Source organism: Dromiciops gliroides, chromosome 1, assembly GCF_019393635.1.
Source record: "Dromiciops gliroides isolate mDroGli1 chromosome 1, mDroGli1.pri, whole genome shotgun sequence".
Lineage (NCBI taxonomy): Eukaryota > Metazoa > Chordata > Mammalia > Microbiotheria > Microbiotheriidae > Dromiciops > Dromiciops gliroides.
In genome coordinates this window covers 385,066,855-385,093,483 of record NC_057861.1, presented here as the reverse complement: position 1 = coordinate 385,093,483, position 26,629 = coordinate 385,066,855, and the positions used below count along the sequence as shown (strand labels likewise).

At 34.6% G+C, this 26,629-nt stretch overlaps 1 protein-coding gene across 4 annotated transcripts in view; it reads right to left on the bottom strand.

Annotated features, from left to right (window-relative positions):
* Positions 1-26,629, bottom strand: part of RELCH (RAB11 binding and LisH domain, coiled-coil and HEAT repeat containing) — a 142,680-nt gene that overhangs the window by 83,120 nt on the left and 32,931 nt on the right. For 3 of the 4 annotated variants that reach the window (XM_043994389.1, XM_043994417.1, XM_043994398.1), the window contains exons 2-10: positions 19,302-19,391; positions 9,132-9,203; positions 8,963-9,018; positions 8,739-8,852; positions 4,065-4,265; positions 3,864-3,955; positions 3,183-3,476; positions 684-759; positions 183-278 (exon numbers count right to left, since the gene is read on the bottom strand). In XM_043994389.1, the coding sequence (XP_043850324.1) occupies positions 183-278; positions 684-759; positions 3,183-3,476; positions 3,864-3,955; positions 4,065-4,265; positions 8,739-8,852; positions 8,963-9,018; positions 9,132-9,203; positions 19,302-19,391 (1,091 nt within the window). The remainder of the gene's footprint in view (positions 1-182; positions 279-683; positions 760-3,182; positions 3,477-3,863; positions 3,956-4,064; positions 4,266-8,738; positions 8,853-8,962; positions 9,019-9,131; positions 9,204-19,301; positions 19,392-26,629) is intronic. The other variant, XM_043994408.1, reaches the window with a different exon arrangement.

Below are 26,629 nucleotides of genomic sequence, written 5' to 3'. Positions count from 1 at the left end.
TACTTAACTCACCTGACAGAGGTGTATAACCATTCTCTAGGAGCAGAGATGCATGCACAAAAGTAAGAATATGATTGCAAGTAACAGACTTTCACAAAATAAAAATACAACACTGAACTTCAAAATGAAGAATGGACACCATGATGAGATTACAAAACTGAAAACATTTTTAGACACCTCACCTCTCGCTTTGCAAGTAGCACGTTTGGAACAATATGTGGTAGGCAACGTCCCAGCATTAACATGACATTTTTTTCACTATCTGCAATCCGGGACACCTAAAAACAATTCATTTATTTAGAAATGAGAATACAAGATACACTTTTTCTATGTGTATTTTCCTGTTCTTTGAAAGAAATTATACACTGATGCTGATATGTCCAATTAAAAAATGCATGTTTGTTCGAGTGTAAGCATTCTGCATAAGCAAAAATATCATGTGTCAGTTCCCCACAGTAATCTTTAAAGTACAAAATTCAAGATTTGAGAAATGTTTATTTAGAACTATTTATGTTTATTGGATCAAATGAATAAGTTATACTTGAAACACAAACTTATCAGACTTAAAAGGCAATAGTTCTTGCGGGAGAACAGGTACTTAAAACAAAAACCATGGAACACTATTTTAGAAGAACAGTAACAAGGACACCTGATGGAAGAGTTATAAAGTTAAAGAAGGTTACCTCTGATCCCAAACGACTGTCTGCTGACATCCGACAAAAAGATAATAGTGCTTGGTGGAAAGCGGGTGATAACTTCCTAGAATAACAATAGTGCATGAAAACAACAATAAAAAAAAAATCAAGGCATTAAACACTGAAATTTACAGAGAAAATATTTTGATACCACCTAAAGGGTATTTGCTTATATTTAAAGTAGAAATTTAAAATAGCATTAAATAGTCTACTAATTATTTAAGGTTAATAACTATCTACTTTACACCTCCTTTCCATACCCCAAAGCTTAGAGTCCTACACAGTAACTATTTGGGAAAGCGTGGAAGGAAAGTAGTATGTGCAGTAAGATGAAGAAAAATAAATTTGAGCTGGAAAGGCAATGAAAACGGGGTCTAAAGCAGCTTGGATGTAGGAAACTGATAAGATGGCTAGTTTGGGGCAGAAATATTAGAGAGGTCTCTCAGTCCTAATTAGGTTTGTTTTTGTTTTATAATGGGGCAGTGAGGGTTAAGTGACTTGCCCAGGGTCACACAGCTAGTGTCAAGTGTCTGAGGCCGGATTTGAACTTAGGTCCTCCTGAACCCAGGGCCAGTGCTCTATCCACTGTGCCACCTAGCTGCCCCAGTCCTAATTAGATTTTAGTGTAGATGAGTCTGAAATGACTGTCAATACACTCTTCCAATTCAGAATGGCCTTAACAGGTGGGTCCTTAAAGCAATAAGACTGAATAATGTATTAGGAGTTTAGAACCTAAGAAGATAGCACTAGAGCACTTGAGGAGGGATGTAGATGGAAGATCATAGCATACAAGAATTAAAGAGACAGAGCAAGAAAGCAGGGAAATATGGTAGCAATGTAGATTTGGTAATTTAAAACATTTACTTATGAAATGCTGTTTGAAAACACACACACACACACACACACACACACACCCACCCCTACTGTACTCCTTAAGCACAAACCTGTTACATGTTAAAAGACAAAATACATATACATGCATTTATATATGATTATGTGTTTTGTGTGTGTGTGTGTGTGTGTGTGCATATTCTTCTTTTAAAAAAGTTAGCATCTTATGTGATTTACAAAGTGGCTGCAGTTTAATATATGTTTCTAACGATCAGTATAGGCTCTTTTACTTGCATGAACTTTGAAGACTATCACTGAAACTACATTTTATTTTGGCTAATCCTAAAAGCAACCCTCCAAAAATATCTCCAAACAAAAATCTCAGTAACTGCTTAATTAGCAACCAGTTTATAGAGTTATAGTATACTCAGAGAAATTATTATAAGGAATATATTCATATTTCTGCACTAAGTCAAATAATATTTATCTGCAAAAATCCTACAGAAAAAAAAACTTACACTTTTTAAAGTATCCTCAAGGGTAGTATGTTAAGTATTCCATATTTAGAAGGTAGGTCTAATTACAAAATAGCTTTCATTCTAAATACTACAATTTTTTGAGTTTCAGAGAACCTTTTCAAATGTTTTCCTATATATAACCTATTTCCTGAAAACGATCAGGGTAGCTGTACCCTCTTGCTCTTGGGGAAGAAGAGTTCAGTTAGAATTATGAGGGGGATGGTGCCTTGCAAATATTCCACATACAATGTCAAACGAATGAATATCCTGTAGTACTTACCTGAATTACTTAATTTAGCAGTAGTTTCCATCTCTATCTCAATTATATTTTAGGATCCACCTTCTGTAGAAGGCCTTTCCCATTCCCCTTCCCTCAGCAGCTGGCATCTTCCCTTTCTGTATGTACCTGGTTATTTACAGGTCTCCCCCATTAGAAGGGAAGTTCCCTTAGGAGAGGTGCTCTTTCTATATTTCTTTGTCACTCAGTGCTTAGTGGAGTACTTGAGCGTGTACTAAGGGCTTAATAAAAGCCTGCTGATTGACCAAAGAATGTTTAGAAAGTGAAGGATAGGTGTAGGGGTAGTACTTGTCACAAAAGCAACAAATTAACAATGACAATTTCAAAATTTGTGAAAGGGGTTTATAAAAAAATGCTATCCAAAATTAAGCCAGTGCTGTTTATTACTTTAGAAATGAAAGTAGAGTAAATCAGCCACTCCCCCCCCCCAGTAATCAGGCAAATAATTCAGCTTGATTTATGAAACTGAAGGCATATACTTATAGCTAAGAAGGGAAATTTTCTCAAGCTTCATTTTATAGTATGAAGCTTGGTGATGCAAAGTAGCAAAGAGGCACCATACAAAAGTAGTTTGATGCACACTTTAATGTTATTAATATATTTACTAACAGAATTCAATAGTTTGTTTTTCCCTAACCAATTTACCAAGTATTTATGTCTAACACTATGCTCTATAAATGACCTGTGACAAGCATGCATGCACGCATGCACGCACGCACGCACACACACACACTCTTGATAGTTTGCTTTCTGAAATAAAACCATGTATACAAACTCTTCTAAAAGATTATACAAAGTATAATTGAAATAATTACTTCAAGCACTAATTTTCACACTAACCTATTTGGTTTATCAAAGTGAACTGTGTCTTTGCTTGATGGAGAATAAGATGGCATTCTCTCCCTTTCTTTTCTTGGGAGAGAATTTGAATCATTGACTTTAGGAGTCAGGGCATCTGTTTCATCTGATATTGAAAGATTAATATCCTTAGTTTGACCCTTATCTGAATTCTTCACATCTAAGTACTGTTCACTGTCTTCAGAGATTTTGTGAAGGGATTGGTCCAAAGAAGGATGGTCTGTGTCACGAACAGTGGGGAAGGAAAAATTCTCATTTTTGAGGATGTCCATTTCACTACAAGAGAAAAAGAAATTTTCAAAGGCACGTTTACTCTACTAAACTTTGGCAAAGCCAAAAACCATTTAAAAAGTAACATGAAAAGAAGCTCTTGATGAAGTTACACTATGCCACATACAGTGTAATTATATACTTTAGAAATAACTAAAATTGCCTGAAAAATGAAGAGAAAGTCATCTTATTTCCTAGCAAAGTAAGCTTTGATCAGTTGCTTTACTTGAGACTAGCTGCTCTTTCATTGCTTTTCAAGGAAGTTCCAGTTACAATGAAGAATGTATTCGATAATGCAGTCATTTTTTGTAAAATGAGATTATGCCTACTATGATGAAATCAATTCAACTCTTATACCACCTGAAGAGTTCAACGAAAACAGAGCATACATACCTCTCTAGTCTTCTAATTTGTTCCATCAAAGACCACTTTTCATTGTTTAATAAACTAATTTTATCTTCTAGCTTCTGTACTATCAAGCAATTCTAGAAGCAATTAGAAGAAAAACTGTGGTCACATATATGCACATACACATATACATATATTTTTTATGTATAACAGAATAACTTTCTGAAGATAAAAGCTGTTCCTTACCTCTATGGGTTGTGGGGTTTCAAATGAAGGAAGGCTGCCTAACACTGGGGTAACAGCCTCTAACTCATCCTCTTCTACTCCACTTGCCACATCTACAACATCTTTCACAGCTACTTGATGGTTTCCAAAGTCACGGTAGAGTTGTAACAAGTCTGGAGGTTTTGGAATGTTCAATCCTACATCATCCCACAATTCAAAATCCTTGAAAAGGATTCAAAAGAGAACAGTTATATGATAACATTTTCCTCTAAACATAAGCTTTTTAAACTCACCATAAAATTACATTTGCTGTAGAACAGAATTATACAAGCTTATGTACAGGGTCCATGTCTTACATGTATTTTGTTTCCCCCACAACACTGAACACAATGCGAAACAACCAGCAGGTATTCAATAAATTACTGTCAATGAAGAGACAATCAAAGCAGGTTGATCTGGGATTTAAGTGAACATAGTTAACTAATTAAAAAAAAAAAAAAAGAAACTCATGAGGTAACTCTAAGAAAGCATTTGGGATAAGGACCCTGAATTCATTGTTAAAAGGAATGCACTTGAAGAGTCTTATTTGGATTATACTGAATCAGAGGATTGAGAACAGGAAGATACCTAATCCAACACCCTTCATCACCTAAATGAGGAAATCTAAAGCCCAGAAAAGCTGAAAAAGGAAAAAAGCTTAACTTGCCAAAAGACACACAGACAGTAACTGGCAGGGGTCAGGAGCTAAATCCAGTCCTCTGACTTCAAATACTGGGCCATTTTCACCATAGGAGAACTTTCCCAGTATTGTCTTTCCCTATTTATTACATGAACATTTGGCATCAATACCACTATTAACTCTAACTCTGATGATTAGATAGGTGGTATTTCAGTTCGAATAAGTTACCTACTAAAGATTTTGATTAGAAATTTTTGTCAAAATTCCTTTAATGATTTAGACAAATATAATTCCAGAAAAGTAATCAATACATTCAGAAGGCACACAGAGAAATAAGCTGCTTATTTATCTGTTCTATTTATGTGAGATACAAGTGTAAAGCTATCAGGCTGGTTACTTAATAAATATGACAGGCAGAATTTACATACAAAAAGGGTTGATTTGCCTTTATAGTACACAGTTTGGAAGGCCTTACATTTATTTCAATAATGAACACACTGCTAAAATATTTTTGTAACTACTATTAGAGCCTTGTATGTTTTCAATGAGGACTAATCTTTATTCTCTGCAGGAAACATCTGATTTGAGGGAAAAGTCAAAATTAATTTAGTGATAGATTTGGTTCTAGTGAAGTTCAACAGAAACAATCTGTAACTATAAAGTAATAAGATGGGTATACTTGCTTCGTAAGTAATTAAAAAAGAGAAGTTCAAATGAAATAATTGCTGGCCCTGGATTCAGGATGACCTGAGTTCAAATCTGGCTTCAGACACTTGACACTTACTAGCTGTGTGACCCTGCGCAAGCCACTTAACCCTCAAACAAATAAATAAAAATTGAACCACAGCAGTATTCATGAAATAAGCAATAGAGATTCCCGAAGTCTAACTCCACAGGACAATTCGTTTAATGTATTGTACTGGTATAGTTTTACATTACAAAAATACCTTACACCTAGCAGATCAAAGCATTATTCCTAAGAATTCTTTTACTTGTAGAATGCTGATTTCTTAATACTATTTTGAGAGCACATTTTGACTAAAATATCTAAGATCTGACTAAAAGGGAATACCTGTACACCGCCCCCCCAAGGTTCTAATAAAGTTTTCTTCACTTAAAAAGTTGGCTAAGTAACATCTAGGTTGACTTTACAAACAAGTAGTCTAGTATAATTTAAATGGATTTACAACACAAAATAAAAAAAAGATCACAAAAACTGAAATAAAAGCATTTCAACCATTTTTATACTTTGGATGGAAACATATCCCACTATTTAAGTACTACTCTAATTTACATTAACCAAAGCTGAATGACAACTACAGCAATTAAAACTAGTTAGTAGTTAAATGTAATAAAGACTACCTTGGTCTTAATTTTCAGTCCAAGAAATAATAAAAATTTAAAGATGACTTGCATTATCTTCTGTAAAAGATGGTTCTATATAATCTTAAGTGGTAAACATATTCAATCCTATGTTCTTAAAATATGATTGCACCTCTGCTAAACATATACTTTATACTAAGAGTACACCAAAGTGACAGACTCTTATGTTAATGCAGTAGAGGATATAATCATTATTGTGGCTAGTGGTAAAAAGGTTAGAAATATCTGCCCACTGAATGAACACAAAGATGTTAAATGTTAAAAGTACAATTATATGTTAAAATATAGAAAAATCATAGTGAAATAACTGTTAACTATTTTCCTAAACAGATCATATATAGCTGGCTGTCTGAATGGCTGTATGCATTTCCAGAATATTTCTCCTATAATCCATATTTTCCCTATTTCTTGTTTGGTTGGTTATTTGAAACATGTCATTTAATTGTACAGCAGCATTTATTATTATTATATTGCACAGTGTCTTGACATAAGAAGTAATCAAATATTTAACTGCTTTATCCATCCATCAGGTTTAACTGCTAAAAAAGTTGAAGACGTTTTAATAAGATATATTTTTGTGAAATATTACATAAGGTGAGATGTGCTATCTTGATAAATTTTAGGGAAACAGCTAAACCAAAAGAGTCATGATATTGTTTCATAGTTTTTATAGAACAAATAGCCTTTATTTAAGGTAATGGCCAAAAGATCTGTCACAAACTACATGATGTTTATCTTTCTAAAGAGGATCAAAGATAAAACTGACCCAGCTAGGCTTTTAGCCTGTGGTTCCAATGAGTTAAGATATTCCAAAGATGATGCCACTATGTCACCTCTTCCCAGCTTACAAGGAGTTTGTCCTGTTAAGACTCTTAAGTCTCTTGGATCCCGTTCAGGATTTTAAAAAAATTGTAATCCTTATTTTAATGTAAATCATTTAAAAAAACCCTCCAAATCGATATTAACTGCTAGACATTTAAGTATATGGTCTGGGTAGCCAATTTAAAAAATAACAGTGATGATAACAACAAAACAACATAAACTGGAACTCTATGAGCACCAACCTTTAGGTATAAGCTACCAGCTATATTCTTCTCTTAAGGTAAAAAGGCAGGTAAAATGTACACATGGACCTCGTGTATGGCATGCTCCTCATTTTGTAAAATATTCCTCACACAGAAGAAAAATATTCAGTTTGAGAAGTTAAAAAATAAAAGGAAAGGTAAAAAAATGGATACAGGTTCCTTCTGTGTGCTTGGGACTAATGAAAAGTGGGGAATAAAAATTTCTATGGAGCTTCCAAGAGCCAGATGAAACAGAAATAATGAAGCACCTTAAATATTACAGTCACAGAATCAAAATATTAGCCAATATTTGCAGTTATCTAATATGCCATCTCTTTTTTGTTTCTAGAATATTAGGGGAATATTTGAAAATTTCTCTTTGAGAAGTCCCCATAACCTACTTCAGTAAGTCACTTTAAGGGATACTTATCGACTAAAGCAAGCAACAAATATAAATTCCTCAGGTTGCACTATAAGCCAATTTACTTTTTCTGTCCTCAGGACAGGAAAGTGGAACACAATTGGTCATTATCTTCAGTGCAATAGCAATGAGTTAATGTGCCAACTCTGGGATTACTAAGTCTGGATAAAAGAAGGCCAACTCTTTTAATGCTTTTCCTTATAGGTATAACTTTATTATAACCTGTTCATCATTTGAAGAGCTCTCCTTTGAATGTTCTCTAAGTTCTTCACAATTCTTCTTTATGCCAGAATGGTAGTTCCTGAGTCCAAAGTGGAGCAAAAACAGGGCTTTAGGTGCCACTTTCTCACCCTTCTTCCCCCAACATATCTTAAAAAGATAATTTCATATGTCTGACTCTGCCAATATAATCCTTGGGTGGGCCAGCTCAACTGTGAAACTACTGTAGAGGTCCAGGCCCAGACTAGCTTTAGTCCACAGAGCTTTGAGTGGACCCCTTTGGATAGGACTGGCCCTAAGGTTTAGGCCCTGCAAGATAGGTTAAAAGCAGAAAACTCTGGGAGGTCCTGGAATACAAGTTAATTCCAGAACAAGTCCAGATTCTTAGAGCATTGACTAGGCACGATATGTGTGCCAGGCTTTCTGTCTAAAAACAATTTGGACAAGTACAGTAGCCCCTAGGACACACATACAATTATTCCATAGAGATTCTGTGAAGATTTTCCCCCCTCTTCTATTTATTTTCCCCCTTTCTATTTATTAAGCTACAATGCTACTGGAATCCAAGGATGAATACTTATTCATAGAGGAAGGTCATGATCCAACATGGTTGATGCTGATATTTTTGCTTATATGATCACATTTAATTTTAATCACAAATAGTGATTACAATTTTAAGAAAAACTCTTTCTGTCCCTGCAGGGTAAGTCTCATAGTAGTATGTGAAGCAAATTTTTGCACAGAATAGAAGCTATATGTGTTAAGTATCTAAGGGAAGGAGAAGATAGATCTCTTTGATGACTTTTGGCTAACCAATCTGATAACAGAAACATAAACCTCCCATAAACATGGAAAAAAAAAACTAGACTAATTTAGATGTTAAATAAACCAACATTTTAAGAATTTACGATGACTTATTCAAACTTTACCTGATCATCATTTTCATCAGAAAAAGTTATTGATGTAAGTTTGTAGTTATTCTTTAGTAAAAATTCATTCACTAGGAAGTTTAGAGCTCTTTTTTCAAGAGGTTTGATTGGCTCCTAGAAACAAAAAATAGAAATGAGATTATAAGTCCTTTTCCCCCCTCAATCATTTTGGTCTACTATTGAATGTAAGATATTTATGCACATTTCTCTGACAAATCGCCTACCTGAATTTCAGGACTTGATTTGTAATTTTTTCGTTCCTGTAAAGGAACTTCATTTTCTGGGGGGAAGAAATGTACAAACAGACTTTAGGATCTCTACCATATGAAAAAATCTCAACTAGTTCTACATTGTCAAATTATAAAGTCTAAAGAAAAGTTTTATGTACACCACCTGCAGCTTGTGTCAGGTTGGCTCGGAGGGCCTGAATGGTCTCCTTGGCTTTCCGTAGTTCAAACTCCAGGACTGGACAGGGATTTGGATTAAACACACACAGGCATCCAACCAAGAAAAGGGAAACAAAAATAAAAAATAAAAAGCAAGGATGGGTATGAAAAAAAAATACAGTTTGTATTGAAAACAGAAAGCATGCAATCTTTATGGAACTCATGAAAGCATGCAGCAGAGTTGGTCTGAAAGCAAACTGGTGAACATTTTCCATAGCATTACTAGTATTCTAAGTAAATTGACCAAATGTTCTAGCTGTCTGACAAGGAATTGTTCTATTTTTAAAAGAATTCTAAAATGTAAAATATTTTCTTCATATAAAGTGAAATATGCAACATCTAAATACTTCTCCCTAACTCAGCCAAAGTTAGGAAGAGAAATGAAATGTCTCTATTGATAAATTTTTGTGAATGATGGAATAAGTAGGTGATGCCTGAACTACTTAAAAATATAATATCTAAAGGATTAATTGAACTAAATACTTTAAAAATAACTATTTCAAATAATATTTAAAATGAAGAAAATGGAAACCTCTTTGACAGACCTATTTCATAAATTAGTGATACATTTTCTAATTGTTAAATAATTCTCATGATATCTGTATTTTTCTAGTAACAAAACAAGCCCAAAGGTTTATTTTTTAGGTAGCAAACATAATACTTAAATTACATGACTACAAGAAAACATTCAAAGTACTTACTTTAGGGATTAGAAATATGAAGGTACAATAATTGGTTTCCTTTTGGACTCTATCCTAAATAAGACTTAGAAGGAAAATAATTTTGGATTTTCTTAAAGCACAAGAAAGATACAATTTTGTCCAATGGCTACAGGGGGGAGAAGTAGTAGCTCTGAGTTCTTTTTTTTTTTTTTTTTAAATTTTTTTAAATTTTTTAAAATTTTTTAAAATTTTTTTATTTTTTTAGCTCTGAGTTCTTAATACAAAATACTTTCTCTCCCTGTCAAAGAATGTACTTTTAAGTTGACAAACTGAGAGCTGGAAGGAACCATAGGAATCCTCTAGTTCAACCATCTTATTTTGTAGTTGAGAAAACCTGAGGGCCAGAGAGGTTAAGTGACTTGTTTGACGTCACACAGGTATTAAGTGCCTGAAATGGTATAAGAACCCCAGTCCTCTCTTTCCAAAATCAACAGTGGAAACACTGCATCATGTGCCTTTTAAAAAGAACTTTTCAAATCGTGTTTTGAAGTCTTTCTTGTTTTATAACAAACTAACAATTTTTTTTATCACAACCTAATTATACATTAAACCATAAAATGGACAATTTAAAAAATTAATATACTATTTTTATCCATGAGGAAGACTAATATGCTCATATAACTTAAGAACTAGGACATTTTCTTTGATTCAGAAATTTCTATGACTAGTTTTGTAGCTAATCAGAACCAGATATTCAAAAATCTAAAAGGTTTTAAAAAATTATTTCTTCTACAACCATCTATAAATAAGCAAAATGTAGATTTTTAGACATAATCTAGGAAAATGTGTGCTATCATTTGAAAAATAATTTTAAATTATTTTTAAAAATTAGTTCACTGAAAAATGTCTTGGTATTCATGGTAGTAACTAGAAACTAAGTCTGTATGGAAAAAAAAGTTTCACTCAGTTTGCACTTAGTCATCAAAACCTTAGGATGTAACTAAATCACATCTGCTACGTGAAAACTACTTTTTTGATGCACAGAATTTAACTGCAGCAATGTGAAAGCATAACTAAAGATCTAATGAGAGGGCATGTGTTAATACTTCTTTTTGGTAGTTGGCAAAGCTGATCTGCAAATATTTCTGTGCAACAAAGTTAAAGTATTCCCCAAACTCTTAGTGTTGAAAATTAATACCGCTGTTTTATGTAAGACTGCGAACACATTCTTGCTGTGCTCAGTGGCATACATGAGGGTTATATGGTATGGTGGTTCATTGTTGGACCTAAAAACTTTAAGTTAACTGATTTTTGGTTGAAGCAGCGTTTAGTTGTGTTTTCTAATTTTTTAAGTCTCTTAATACTAAGACACATTAACAGAACAATTGCAGATCAGGAGTGCTCTACCCCAGAATGACAGAAATATGAAATAAAAAAAAAATACTGGTTTAAAACACAAACTCGAAAAAACTCAGAAATTTAACTGGAGAAAGTTAAGGTGAATTAAGAGCAAAACACTGTATGGTTAGGGCACAGAAAGCCAGAAAAACCCATGTCAGACGGCAAGAATTAAAATTTTAGTACAAATACATTGTCAAATACCACAAAAAAAAAAAAATACAAGACTGAACAGATAGAGCCTATCAAAATAAAAGCACTCTGCTGCATGTTTCTTGTTAGACAACATACATTTTCCAAAGAGAAGTTCAAATTAGAAGCCATACAGCATGTCTATAAGTAAAATACATATATGAGATTCGAATAAAAAAGTATAAAGGTTCTGATCAGCAGTGCTATTATGAAATATATTAGTCAACTTACCTTTTTCTGTATCAAAATGTATAACTAAAACTTTAAATGAATTGGCCAATAATAAACTCTTGAGAGACTGAATTTATTAATTTCAACGTTTCTCAAAAATTATTTTTAATCCTCCATGCTGTTCACTGATTAGCTACAACTTTTAAACAATGTAATTCCATTGAGACTAGTTCTATTAAATATAATACAAATTTTAAAACTCTATATACTAAACTTACTGAAGGCCACCTGAAGTGATGACAAAAAAAACTATTGAAGTCAACTTTTACTTCCAAACCAGATGCTGAAAGATAATGATACTTTATTTCTTTGGAGGGCAGAAACTCAGAAATCAATAGAACATTCTTGATAGGAAGAGGAAAAATGGTGTAAATTTTATTTTAGTTCAAATCAGGATGAAAAAGAATACCATTGGGGCAGCTAGGTGGCGCAGTGGATAGAGCACTGGCCCTGGATTCAGGAGGGCTTGAGTTTAAATCCGACCTCAGATACTTGACACTTATTAGCTGTGTGACCCTGGGCAAGTCACTTAACCCCCATTGCCCAGCAAAAAAAAAAATACCATTTCTTTATTGCTGTAGCTCAATTTTTCAATTTATACATAGTTTGAGAAATTTATGCTAAATTTATCTATTTCTGACATTTTAAAGACCTCCTGATTGAGCCTGCTCTTAAACCAAGTTAAATGCTTAATGGCTTCACCATTAGAATAAAAGTTCAAATAAGGTGACCTAATTTCATAATAAGATGATGTTTCCTTATCTTCTTTCATCCCATTCCATGGTCCCCAAAACAAGTTTTCTTGGGAAGAAAAACCAAAAACCAAAAACCTGTCTTCTTTCTCCAAGAGTGGGAAGTAAAGACAAACCCCACCAAAACTTCTCTCCTGGTATTCAGTGCCTAAGAGAAACTCCCTACCCAATGCCTTGTCAAGCAAGAAGCATTACCTGGACCATTCATTTCTCCAATTTTAGGAAAAGTATGAATTGCAAGGCCCAATAAAGAGCAGACAGATGGCACAGTGAATAGAGAGCTGGACCTAAAGACAGGAAAACCTAAGTTCAAATCTGCCTCAGACAATTACTAGCTGTGTGACCCTGGGCAAGTCACAGAACCTCTCCTTGTCTCAGTTTTCTTATATGGAAAACAGATAATAATAGCACCTACTTCCCAAGGTTGTTGTAAGGATAAAATAGTATTTGTAAAGTGCTACGTAAATGCTAGCCATTATTACTACTATTATTGTACTATTATATATGTTACTTAATAAATACTTGTTAGATGAATAATTAAATCTGAACATTGGTTAACCCAGAGCACGTTACTTTTCAGAGTTCCAATTATTAAGAAAACATTCTCCTTCTTACCACCCTGATGGCTAATCTTCCCCAAGTATTCAGCAGCTATCATACAGCATAGGACAGCTAGGTAAAACTGGAAAGAACATTGGATATGGAGTTAGAAGACTTAGATTCTAGTCCCAGTTCTACCATTTGCTAGCTGTGTGACCAAGGGCAAGTCAAGTTATTTCTGTAGGTTTGTCACCTCATTTGTCAAATGAAGACACTAGCATAACTACTTTGCAGTGTTCTTTGAGAGGATCAAATGTAACATGTAGTTTGCAAAAAGTACATTAAAAAGCTCAATGTTGGGGGCAGCTAGGTGGCACAATGGGTAAAGCACCAGCCCTGGATTCAGGAGGACCTGAGTTCAAATCCGATCTCAGACACTTGACACTTAACTAGCTGTGTGACCCTGGGAAAGTCACTTAACCCTCATTGCCCCCCACCCCCCAAAAAGCTCAAAGTCAGAAGCAATGGAGGGTAAATGTGGTATAAAAGAAGCTCAGAATCACAGGATCTATATGACTGACTTTCAGCTTCACAATCTGTGTAAGTCAGTCATTACTGGACTTTAGTTTTCTCCTCTGTAAAATGAAGGGGTTGGACTATGGGATCTCTAAAGTTCCCTCCAGTTCTAACTAAATTCTATGATCCTGTTATGAAACTGTATTAGCATTTACATATTCTCTTCTTTGGATCAGGACTTTTTTCTGCATCCTGTGCATAACTCACAGCTAGGTATACTTTATATTAAAAATTGTCTGAGTTGCCCCATTAGTACCAAGTAAACTATTTATCAGATTTTTTTTTTCTTTTTGCCCTGTGGGAGACAGAACTGAAAGGAACAGAGACAGAAACCTGGGACTGTGTTACCACATTCTGTAAATTTTTCTTGATGGATTAAGATATATTGGTTTTGTTGTTCTTTTCTATTTAGTATATCTTTCCATATTAAGTGCTTACAGTTTTTAGAAGACATGATTCTATAACAACCCTGTTTCTTTCCTGACCAATTATATGACATCAAAGAAACAGAACAGGTACATAAAGAAAAAAGAACGGGAACTTAAAAGTAGAAATTTAGTTCCTCTTACAGAAGAAGAAAAATAGAAATTTTTAAGAAATATACTTTAGAATACTCATATAATTGATAATAAAATGTCAAGTTTGTCAACTAGTTTTAATTTTTCACAATGAATCTGAAAGAAACCACAATAAAGATCAGACCACCATTTCCAAGCTCCATAACTCTCAAAACATATATTTAAAAAATGTTTCAGAATAAGATATTATATACATAGCAGAGACCTCATATTTCTTATTGATCATGAAAGTAATCTAAAAGGAAAAGTGATGAAAAGAATAAACATATTAAGAAAGTGCTAAAAGGATAAGGTTATATTCTTGGGCAATATATTATACCTTTTCATGCCTTAATTTCCTCATTTATTAAATGAAGGAATTGGACTAGGTGATTTTTGATGTACATTCCAGCTCTGAAAGCTATATGATATTTTATTTATAGCAAATTCATGTCTACATAAAAATATAATATCTGCATGGGTATATATATTACCACACCTTTATCTAAATGTGAACTCATATATACATAGGTTCAACACATTTCTGAACCGGAAACTAACAGAGAACTTCTCTTCATTTTACAGATGAGGAAACTTGACACAGAGAGAAATTAAACAAGGTGTTCTAACTGCATTGCTAATTAGTTGTAGAGCTGGGACTAAAACTCAGTTTTCCTTATTGCCATTTGTGTACTTTCCACTATCTCCACAGTGAATTGAAAAAATAGTTTCCAAAGACAAAAGATGATTGGGGGGGGGAGGGATACTAATATAGTTTGTACAGATATTTATGTAGGTCTGTAGATTTAAGTACATTGTGCAAAACTTTGTAGAGAAGTATTTGGTATGATGTCAGTTTTTTCACTACAAACTATATGAATAATGATAATTTATCTCCATTTATCTTTATGTCCTTACCTCTGTATATATACTATAATTGTTTAAATTCTGTTCCAATTCTAATCTAAAGCCTCCAAACAACTGCTTGTGTGCATTTAGAACAGTTATTGCGATGTTATTACAAACATATCCTTATTAAGGTAATTCAATGAGGATCACACAATAAAAATATTCGAGAAAAACACATATAAAGAAATATGCACACATGTGTATACGATTAATGCTTTATGAACAAATACTTTAGAATTTATGAGGGTGAATCAAGAACTATGGTCAATTTTCTTAGGTATCATTTCCCTTTATATGTTAACTACATACTCATAAGATTATCTGAACAGGTAGCACTTAATAGTTTCAATAATTTAAAGTTGTTAAGAGATCTGTTCATGTTTCCAAAATACAATATTTTGAAGAGATGCTTAAACTCACCTTAGTTTTCCACTCACCCATGTTTATTTGCTATATTCATACCTTTTTTTGTTGGGTGTGCACCAGCCACAAGCTGCTGCTGTTGTCAAAAGTCTCTTTCTCCTTCTTATTTTTCAACAACAGCAAAGTGTAATGGGAATCTGATGAAGTTCCTAGACACAAACATCTAACCTTATGCCCGATTTAGTCTATTCAACCACATTATTGAGTGCAGTCAGTTGGTTCAGTGACCAAAAAGAATGCTATTTGATAGATTTGATTTCTTTACTGCTTTCAACTGTGTAAGCTAATGGATTAAACAACAAAAGTAAACACACTAACAAAAGTGTATTTTTGATGAGTACAGTCATCTACAACAATATTATATTTTTTGAGTTTACTTTCAACTTTAGCTTCAAAGGCAGAGGAAGCAATACTTTCAAAGTAATATAACCTTGCTATACTTTCTTTCTTGTAACAGCTCTAGTTATATATTTCTATCTATATCTGTAGAGGATTTGGTATATTGTTAAAAAAGGATTCTATAAATCAGAAAATGAAAATGATACGACAAAGGAAAGAAGAATAGATAATTCTTGATGTGAGGATAAGAATGGACCAGTGACAACAAAGATTAACGAGATTCAGATTATCTCTAAGAAGCAGCATGGAGAAATTTTCATATCTGGTCTCCAGGCAGATTTTTTGGGAATGGAAAGCCCCTGATGGTTACCTTCTATCTCTAATTAAGGTTATCAATTTGTTCTACCCTTGGGAAAATTCCTTCTTGGATATGGCAAACCACAGTACTATGTATGAGAAAAATGACAAGTAATTTGTTTCACCAATGTTGTATTCCACAATGTCTTTCCTGCTACTGAATTCTGCAAGTCATAGCAGCTCCCTAGGTATCTAGGGCAATACGGAATCTGAAATAGCAGAATTCATGAAACTATGAAAAAACAGGAAGCCAGGCCAGGATATCTGGTTCTGAGGAGGTAAGCAATAGCTTCAACCATTAGGCTTCAAACTGGAAGTTCTGAAGAGATTTTTCTTACCCTGTTCTAACCATGTTTGGCAATGAACTTTTGTATACAGGTTACATATACAGATATCTATTCATCTAGGAAGAACAATGAGCAAATTCATCAATTAAAGTCTCATTTACATTCTTCTAAGCTCTAAGAAAGATGGTCTGTCTTTGACATGACTACAAGTAAATCATCTAGTGTTTGAATAAGAATGCCTTTATTTTCTCTGCAATGATATAGGATAGTTCAAAAGATCTGCACAGCAATACTCCTAAATTAAGAACAAGGATCTTAAGCTGCCATTTTTCTTAATATAATAAAAAGAATATTTTTTTACAAATCTACTGTTTTTTTCTTCACTGAAGACATTAACAAATAATAACATATATACACATATATGTAAAAACAAGGCTATATAATTGAATAAAGTAATGTGAATAGATGTTTTCTGGCATTGGTGAAGTGTACCTAAAAAACGTCAGAGACACACAAAGATGATGAGATTACATGCTAAAAAAAGGAAAAGATTTTGTAGAAGATGAAAATGTGAGTATGTGGAGCAAGACAACTATTTTCAATTGGATGCTGAAAAGAATGGGAGACCAGAACTTTAAAAAATCAAAGTACTCTACAGAGAATTACAACCCAAATGTCTAAGATTCAAATGCCACTTATTATAATCTATAAAACTTGAATACCTTCAAAAGACAGATTATAAACATGGCGACACTAACTTTACCAGAAACCATATACCAAATCCTTTACCTAAAATAAATCCCTGTTACATTAAACCAATATTAGAATGAAATGAGTCACTTCAATCATTTATGCATCACAATGTGATAAGAAACCATTTATTTCCAAGTTATGATGAAAAATATTTTTCCTTCAGCTTACTCAGAAAAGACATGACCTCAAAAGAAAACAATCTATTCCTAACATTAGGAACATCCTTAAAAGTTGTAATTCTTGTAAAGGAAATACAATGGAGAAACTATTCAAGGGAAAAGATAGCACCAGGCTATCTTTATGTTTGAAGAATGCTTAGAGTAAAAATTTGGCATTGCCAGAGATACTTTAGAAATGATGCCCAGAACAGGAAGAGCCTATTGTAAACAAAGAAAAAAATGAAAAAAAAATCTCAGAATTTTAAGGTAGCAAAAGATCTGTAAAGATGACCAACATCTGTCTAAAGAACATGGCCAATAACTGTTGACAACATAAGGGTTGGAGAATTCCCTACACTTACCTGATAGGGCAACTGGACACATACCTGTGTTATCCATGACCTCTTCTGCCCAAGACTTGTTCAGGAAAGTCAAAAAGATTTTGTGGTTTCTTAGATGTTTCTTCTGACTTAGTGGGGTTTGTGTGTGGTCCAATGGCAGATAACAGGACAAATTATATTTTATACAATATTGGTCTTTTGATGAGGTTTTAAGGCATTAGCACTGGGTAGTAGACTGGTAAAAATCTATGAAAACTGGTTATCATGCTTAAGTGAAACTGTTTTGATAAGTGTCTTCACTACCATATACATTGTTCATTTGCTTAAGTGACAGATTTTTATAAATAGTAAAAATGATTTCAGTGCAATTTTATTTTCCACATATTTTTCTCTTTTTAAGTTAAAGAGTTCCATAACACATAGAGAATTATACTTTCTGATTAGGATTTATAATCCAAAAAACTTCAAGTGCAAAGTTAGAAGTTACATTTTGTAAAGTATAAAAATAAGCACTAAATTATTTTTAAAAATTAAAATACATTAAATTCTTAATTATCAAGGTCTGGGGGGTTATGCAGGCCTTCTGTTACTCTTGTTTCTTCTAGCTAGTCATTTCACTGTCTATAAAAGACAAAACAGCTCACTACCCATCAGAAGGGGTAAAGGGACAATAAAAGGAGGTGAAATTAAAATATGCCAATATTTGCCAGTATTTTTGAGGAGTTCTAGGAAAAAATTTAGAAGTTCATGACAACTGGAGAATTGAGTCAGATGTATGTGCTTTATTATCATCCAACCTCCATTACCAGGGATAATCAGTTGGCTCCAGGTATTCAGTATTTATCTGCTCTCTCTCCTCATTCATGTGTCATTTTAACAAAAACACTAAAAATACTGCAAATAAATAACAAGAATATTGATTAAGCCTTGGGCCTCCTAAAATGAAAACCTATCTATAAAAATGCAAAATGTATCTTCTATGAAAAGCAGCATTTATGGGATAAGATTATTTGGATTATTATAAAATGCTAAAATGGTCACTCATTCAATCTTCATGAACAAGTCAACTTTCCTCACTTCCCTGGCCATTCTACACTCCTACCCCTGTATCTCACAAATGTCTCCAGCAGGATTTAATGAATAGGATTTTTGTCCCTTTTGGTGAGGGTGTTGACTTCCTCCACACAGGAAACTGTTGATGGGGAAACTTCCCACAATTGAATACTGGTAACTCTTCTATAACTTACAGTCTCAGAGAGTAGACTAGGGTACTGAGAGGTTAAGTGACTTGTCTATGATCACAGAGCTAGGTATGTCTTGAATCTTCCTGGTCTTCCTAATTCTGGTCCTCTATCCACCACACCAAGCTGCTTCTCATTAGCCCTAGCCACAAGATTAAATATATATCAGTGTAAATCTATCACCATCTCTGAAGATACAAAGTCTCATGTCATTTGCATCACCTTCTTACATGAAGCACATTACATAAAATACATATAATAACTACCATTTGAGTATCAGCCAACCTAACTGTAGGAAGGCTTATTATCTAGTGGCTGGCCACCAGGTGACGAATGCCATTTGAAAGTTTTTAGTGTGCCAAAATTTTCAGATCAATTTCAGTTGCTATAACCTTGCTCACCTGCTACTCTCTCATCGGTCTCCCTGTTCCCATCATCTGAATATCTTGCAAAGTCCAAAGAATCAAGGGTACTGATGCTTCCAGCTCGATCTATAAAAGAGAAAAAATGATTTAAAATCAGTTGCTTTCATCTTATTTGTAAAATCAGGGGATTAAACTTAATGATCGCCAAAGTCGCTTCCAAGCCTAAAATCCTAGGACCTTTGAATACTATTAAATTATTACAATGAATTAAAGAATTGATATGGAACCTGAAATCTCATAAATAGATTTTTAAAAAATAGCAGAAAATCAATTCAACAAACATTTACAGAACATCTATTATGTGCAAGGCGTTGTTAGGTGCTATTCAAAATAGCCTAATGTGCTTTTTAAAATGAGGTAATTAAAAAAATAACTACCTTATACTTATTAAAAGTCACCCAAATACTAAATATTTTATACTGCTTGACTTAAAAACAGTACCCTGATGTCGATCCTTTATAAATTGGAAAACTGGAGCTAAGAAGGATAAGATATTTGCCAAGATTATACTGAAACACTAGAAAATTAGAGAGAACTTAGCACTTTTAATGCCTAGTTCAAAATCATGTGCTTTGCCTCTAAAGTAATTTTAATGTTTTCTTGATGACTATGAGTCATCATTTTGAACATGTTACAGTTATATCCATAGGGGCTAGAGTGTTATAATAAAGTTCAGTTAGCTCTCTCACTGTTGGTGATTTTTATGGTTGGCAGTTTTGCAGTCTTCAGTGATATCCCCAGGGAATATTTAAGCATTTAAGGAAGTTTGCCAGTACTAGAAACCATTCTCCAAGGTAGTCACATGTCAGACCCTAGAGTCATCCTGAACCCTTCTACTTCTCAAATCCCAATCAGTTGCAAAGTCTAACCAATTTTACCTTGACATCTTTCATGTTCACCCTCTTTTTTCCACTTTATATTCTTTTTTTTTTGTACTGTCAAATAGAGGTTTTCTTCTAGCCTATTTATTTTATTTTCAATTCCAAATCCTCACTCCCTCTACCTGTTCCCCTACCCACTGAGAAGGCAAGAAATACAATATTCATTATACATGTGAAGTCATGAAAAACTTTTCCACATTAGCCATGTTCCCAATAAATAAATAAAAACAAGAAAAAGAAAGAGAAAAAAAATGCTCCAATCTGCACTCTGAGTTTATCAGTTCTCTAGAGGTGGATATAATAGTTCATCATGAGGTCTTCAGAAATGTGGTGAATCATTGTATCCATCGAGGTTACTAAGTCTTTCAAGGTTGATTATCTTTATAGCATTGCTGTTACTGCACACAACATTCTCCTGCTTCTTGCTCACTTCACTTTTTATCATCAGTCCACAAAAGTGTTCCCATGTTTTTCTGAAACCATCCCTATCATCATTTCTTACAGCAAAGCAGTATTCCATCATATTCATATACCATAACTTGTTCTGCCAGCTATATATTATTCTTCCTCAGACCATCATCATCTCGAATGAACTCTTTCATCTCGACTGAACTCTTTCAATATCATGCTAATTGTTCTCCTCATTTCCAGTCTTTTCCTGTAATTTACCTTCCACAAATCTGCCAAAACAGTCAAATGGCAAAGGTCTGACCATGCCATTCCCCTGTATAAAAGTCTTTAGTGGCTCCCTAGTGCTTGTATAATAAAATATAAATTCCTCAGTCTAGCATTTAAAGCCCTTGACAATTCACCTCCCACATACCTCTCTATTCACACTTCATATTACTTCTCTTTACAAAGTCTATGTTCTAGCCAAACTGGATGGTTAACCAGTCTTTCAACCCTAACATTCCTGTCTACCAACTCCACTAGGAAGAAGTTCCTCCATTTCTATCTCTCAGAAGGTTTTTTTTTTCCTTCTAAGACTGAATTTAGATGTCACTTCTGAACAAAAACTTCCCTAATTCCTCCAGCTGTTAATATTCTCAATTTATCTTCTATTTTACATATGGAGAGGCAACTTGAAACACTGACTAGCTAGCCTCAGTTGTGAAGTCCTGGGATCAAGTCCTAAAAACATACTGGCTATGTGACCTTGGGCAATCACTTAACCACTGTGTCTCAGGCAATTCTCTAAGACTAAAAGCTGCCTATCTCTGTAGGTAGGTGGAGTTTCCTCAATGGGAGTTTCTATGTCTTAGTCACATGCATAAAAGTACGTCTGTGTAGACACATGTATACATACTTGTGTGCGGATATGTGCACATGTATGCATGTATGCACATACATATGTGTATATAAATTAGGGATAAGACCTAGACTTGTAATTTCACTGACATAGCAAGCTCCCAAAGGAGCAAACTTCTACCAGTGAAGGTCAGCACCTTCTCTGCAACTTAAGAATCTTAGTGACTCTCGTAGAAGAGTGAAAATCTATGAGACTTATTTCCAGGCCTACTCTTCATCCAATGTATTACACTACCTCTCAATTTTTTCTGCACCTGAAATTTCATTGGTACACAGAAATTTTGGCATTTTCCAGTGGGTTTAGTCTTTCTCTCAAGCCTAGGGTAGAGGCCCTCTTCTATTTTCCAAATCCAGTCTTTCCTTAAATCTACTAGCTCATCCAGCTGACTGCTGTCCCTTCTTTCCCCAACCTGTTTACTAAACTGTTTGAAAAAAATGTTTATATCTGATTCCTTTACTTCACTACCCAGTTTTGGCCTTATTTCCCACTTAGTCTACTGAGTGATCATCAATTCCTTCTCAATTACTAAACTCTAAAGCTTTGTCCTCTGAAGCTTTCTGACACCACAATTCCTCCTTACTGGGTATTCTCTCTCTTCACCTTCAGAGATAACCACCCCCGCCCCACCCCCCATTCTTCACTGGCTCATTTTCTTTGTGAGTCCTTGATGCAGATGTTTCCTAAGAATCCCTGGGTCATTTTCTCTTCTCTTTATACTCTCCCTCGACAATTCCATTCACTGCTATGGCTACTTTTTATGTAGAATGGAAGCAACAACATGAACCAGATTAAAATGTAACTGGGAAGGGGCAGCTAGGTGGCGCAGTGGATAGAGCACCGGCCCTGGATTCAGGACTACCTGAGTTCAAATCCGACCTCAGACACTTAACACTTACTAGCTGTGTGACCCTGGGCAAGTCACTTAACCCCAACTGCCTCGCTAAAAAAAAAAAAAAAAAAAAAAAATGTAACTGGGAAATACTTAACAAAATAAAATAAAACATAGGTAATGTTAATTTATGGTATTCTAAGTCAATATATGGTTGCAGTGATTCTTATGTATGATTTAGTGATCCTCATGTCTAATTTCAATTTGACTCCACTGATATAGATATCTCAAATTTTTATTTCTAGTCCTCACCTCCCTCATAAGTTACAGATTCAGATTTTAAAGTGCTTACAGAATATCTCCCCTTGGATTTCTCATTAGTATTTCACAACTGGTTCAAAAGCAATTTATTATTTTACCTACCCACCCCCTCCAAACCTGTTCTACCTCTTCCCTTCTCTATCTTCATTCACAGTACTACTACCCTCCTACTCTACCATACTTGAAATTCCATTCTTTCCCTCAACCTTTATATCGTGTTACAAGTCTGGTCCATTTTGTCTTTGTAACATTTTTTTGCACTTATCTCCTCTTCTCTACTTTCATAGCAACAACCTTATTTTTAATTCCAACGTTCACTAAAGAAATGCAAGAGTCTCTTAAAAGGTCTCTTTGACTTAACAGGTCTCTTCAAATCTCTTAGACACTGCTGCCATATTAACTTCTCTATGCTTTTGTATTATTCCTCTGCTCAAAAATCTTCAATGGCTACCAACTTGCTACCAAAGTAAAAACTCTTTAGCCTGGCATTCAGAGTACTATAAAAGAGTATAGTACAGAGTACCTTTTCAGTATTACCTCATGAGATTTTCTTTCCTACCTTTCCTAAACTCCACCAAACCAGCCTATACCAATTAATTACTCTTCCCTACCCATGTCCCTAGCTTTCTTCCTTTTGTTTACATTATGCCTGGAATGCCCTCCTTTCACAATCATTGCTGGGCAAAATTCTATCCATTCTTCAAGTGCCAGTTCAAATGCCACCTATTCCTTGAAGCCCTAGCTAACCTCCAGTCCAAACCCCCAACTTTTCTCTAATCTCTCATATACTTTCACAAATTTGATGTTATATATACACTTATGTACATGGCTTAAGACTATAAACTCCTTAGCTGGAGAATTAAATTGCTTTAAAAAAAAAAAGCTTTCACTCCTGAAATCTTTTTAACAGTAAGAATCATTCTTTGTACAGAAAGCTTGGATCCTCTGACTTGTGTGTCTTCCTTGAACCCCATACCCAGCCAATGACCAAGTTCTAAAGAGTCTTTCTTTATTTCTCTTGCATGTATCCCTTCCTTTCCAATCCTATAGCCACTTCCCTCTCAGCCCTTATCACCTTATTTTATAAAATTCTCCTAACTGGTCTATCTCCAGTTGATCCTTGTTTCTAAACTATTTCTGATCACTTCCAGATTAACCTTCTTAAAAACATTACTTTAAGTAAAATACCACTTTTTTTTCCCAAAAACATTCAACAGTTCCCCTACAGCCTGCAACATACAGTACAAAATATCTTAAAAGTGGCATACAAACCTCTTTCCAACTTCATCTTCCACCATGAACCCTCAAATAAAGGTTGTACATTCACTTCCCACCAAATGGACGACTTAGGTTTTTACTGGTATGTCTTGCCTCATGATAGTCTCTTTCTGACTATAATGCTCTTCTAACATATCTATTTATTTAAATCTTATGCACTGTTCAAGGCATCTCAAGAAGCCTTCTATTCTTTGTCACCTCTTCCTTCTCTGATTTACTGTAAGACTGTTTGGGACTTCACATGACCAAAGGACTCTAGATTTAGAGTTGGAAAGGGCCTCAGAGGTTGTTTTCCAGCTCTCATTTTACAGAACAAGAAATGAAGGTTTAGAAAAGTTAAGTAACTTTATCAAGTTTGTACAGATGTTATTGTATTGTTCTTAATTTCCCCTAAGTACCTTGAGAGCAGGGGCCATAATTCTCATTATGGTACAAGACACACTCCCACAAAGGACAAGAAATACCTATATTTAATTTCTTTTTGTACTGGCACAGATGGAAGGTAAATAGCATTAGTGTTATTAGAGATCTGTTAAGTCAGAGAAGCTAATATTTAGCTTTCCCTTTTTTCTTAGTAGTGTCTTCCTCCTGCTCCCCAAAAGCAATACCAAACCAACTTTCTAACCCATTTCCACAATAAAGAGGATAAGTTCTAATTCCACTCACACAAAAGCTGAAACTCAAAGATATAATATAGAAATGAAATGTCCTTACACATCTGCATATCATGTGCATTTTAGCATTTTATATCCATTGGGTAAAATAGCTTTGCTCCTCTTAAAAGGGAAAAGGAATAGCAATTGCTCAAAGAAATCTCAACCTGAGTGAAAAGACATGCAAACAGGCCTAGAAAGAAGGGAAAATGGGAAGACTGCTGAATATGAACAGGGGTGCAAGGCAGTTTTCTAGGTGCTGGGGAAGCAAAGACAAAAATGACCCAGTGCTACCCTCAAGGATCTTCATTCTACTGGAATCCATAATGTATAAAGAGTGTTTGATGCGATGTGTTTTCTAAGAAAAATTGTCAGTAGCCTGCAGAAATGATTTCAAATGGGAAGAAACTAGAGATAGAAAGGTCTGTTAGGTGAATTGGTTGATTTTTTAATTGTCTTCATCTTTGTGACCCCATTTGGATTTTCTTGACAAAGATACTGCAGTGGTTTGCCCTTTCCTTCTCCCCTCCTTTTACAGATGACACAAACAGGGTTAAATGACTTGCCCAGGGTAGAACATTTACTAAGTGTCTGAGGCTGGATTTGAACTCAGGTCTTCTTGATTCCAGGCCCAGCACTCTATCCACTGAGCCACCTATATGTGTATACACACGTGTACATACACATACATAAATGTATATGCACCCATAAATTATGACACACACACATATATAAAATTAATGTCAGATTAACTTTGTTTCATGTTTTGATCACAACAGTAAGCTTGGTATTCCGTCTGCTCCTAACTAAGCATAGTGATTTGCTAATGCAGCAATAGTCATCTGCTCATGTATACTAAGGAGGAACAGTGGCAGGAACACTATGTATTTCAAACCTCTTGGTCTATGGATGACCCTCCTCCTTCTCCTAGGACCACCCCTAACCACACTATGTCCATTCCAGCTGAAACTATCTTCTCCTTTGCCCGGAACACATTCTACATTGAATTATGTTTACTGTTCAATAAGACATATTGAAAAAAAAAAAAGACTGTAAGCTCTTAAAGGACAGGACTGTTATTTTTTATCTTTGTATCCCTAATACCAGGAGATGTTAGGTGGTACAATAGATAAAGTACCGCCTGGTGTCAGGAAAACTTATCTTCCTGGGTTTAAATCTGGCCTCAGACACTTACTAGCTCTGTGACCCAGGGCAAGTCAGTTAACTCTGTTTGCCTCAGTTCCTCAACTATAAAATGAGCTGAAGAAGGATCCACTCCACTATCTCTGCCAAAAAAAAAAAACAACACCTAAGTGGGGTCATAAAGAGTTAGACATGACTAAAATGAACAACAAAAATACCTACTATCTAGCACAGCATTTTCCACAAGGCAGTCATTTAATAAATGCTTATGGAATCAAAGATTTATTTATTTTTTTAAGATTTATTTATTAAATGAATATTGTAGATTTTGGAGTTTACTTCACTTGTCATTGTGTTTCAGCAGCATTACTGGAGTTATGAGCTCTAAAATTCACTCCAACTTTAAAATTCTCTGCATGTGGTTTTTTGTTTTGTTCTGTTTTTTTTTTGCGGGGCAATGGGGGTTAAGTGACTTGCCCAGGGTCACACAGCTGGTAAGTGTCAAGTGTCAAGTGTCTGAGGCCGGATTTGAACTCAGGTACTCCTGAATCCAGGGCTGGTGCTTTATCCACTGCGCTACCTAGCCGCCCCCTCTGCATGTGGTTTTTATTGGGGGGGGGGGCGGTTCTTTCTCTCTAGGACTGAGAAGAAAATGTATAGTTATATTGTCCTTCTACTAAGGTTGTGTAATTTCAATATGTCCATAAATAAAATCAGGACTGTGTGGATCACATAGAAAGTACTGTTGGATTTAAGACTTTAGAGCTAAGGGGAGAATAGGTGTTTTCCTTATTGTCTGGAGGGCAAATTGTGATAAATAGAAAATTACACTAGTGTGATGTACTAGAAAATAAAACTGCACTGTGGAGTCAGGAGAGATGGTTATAGCT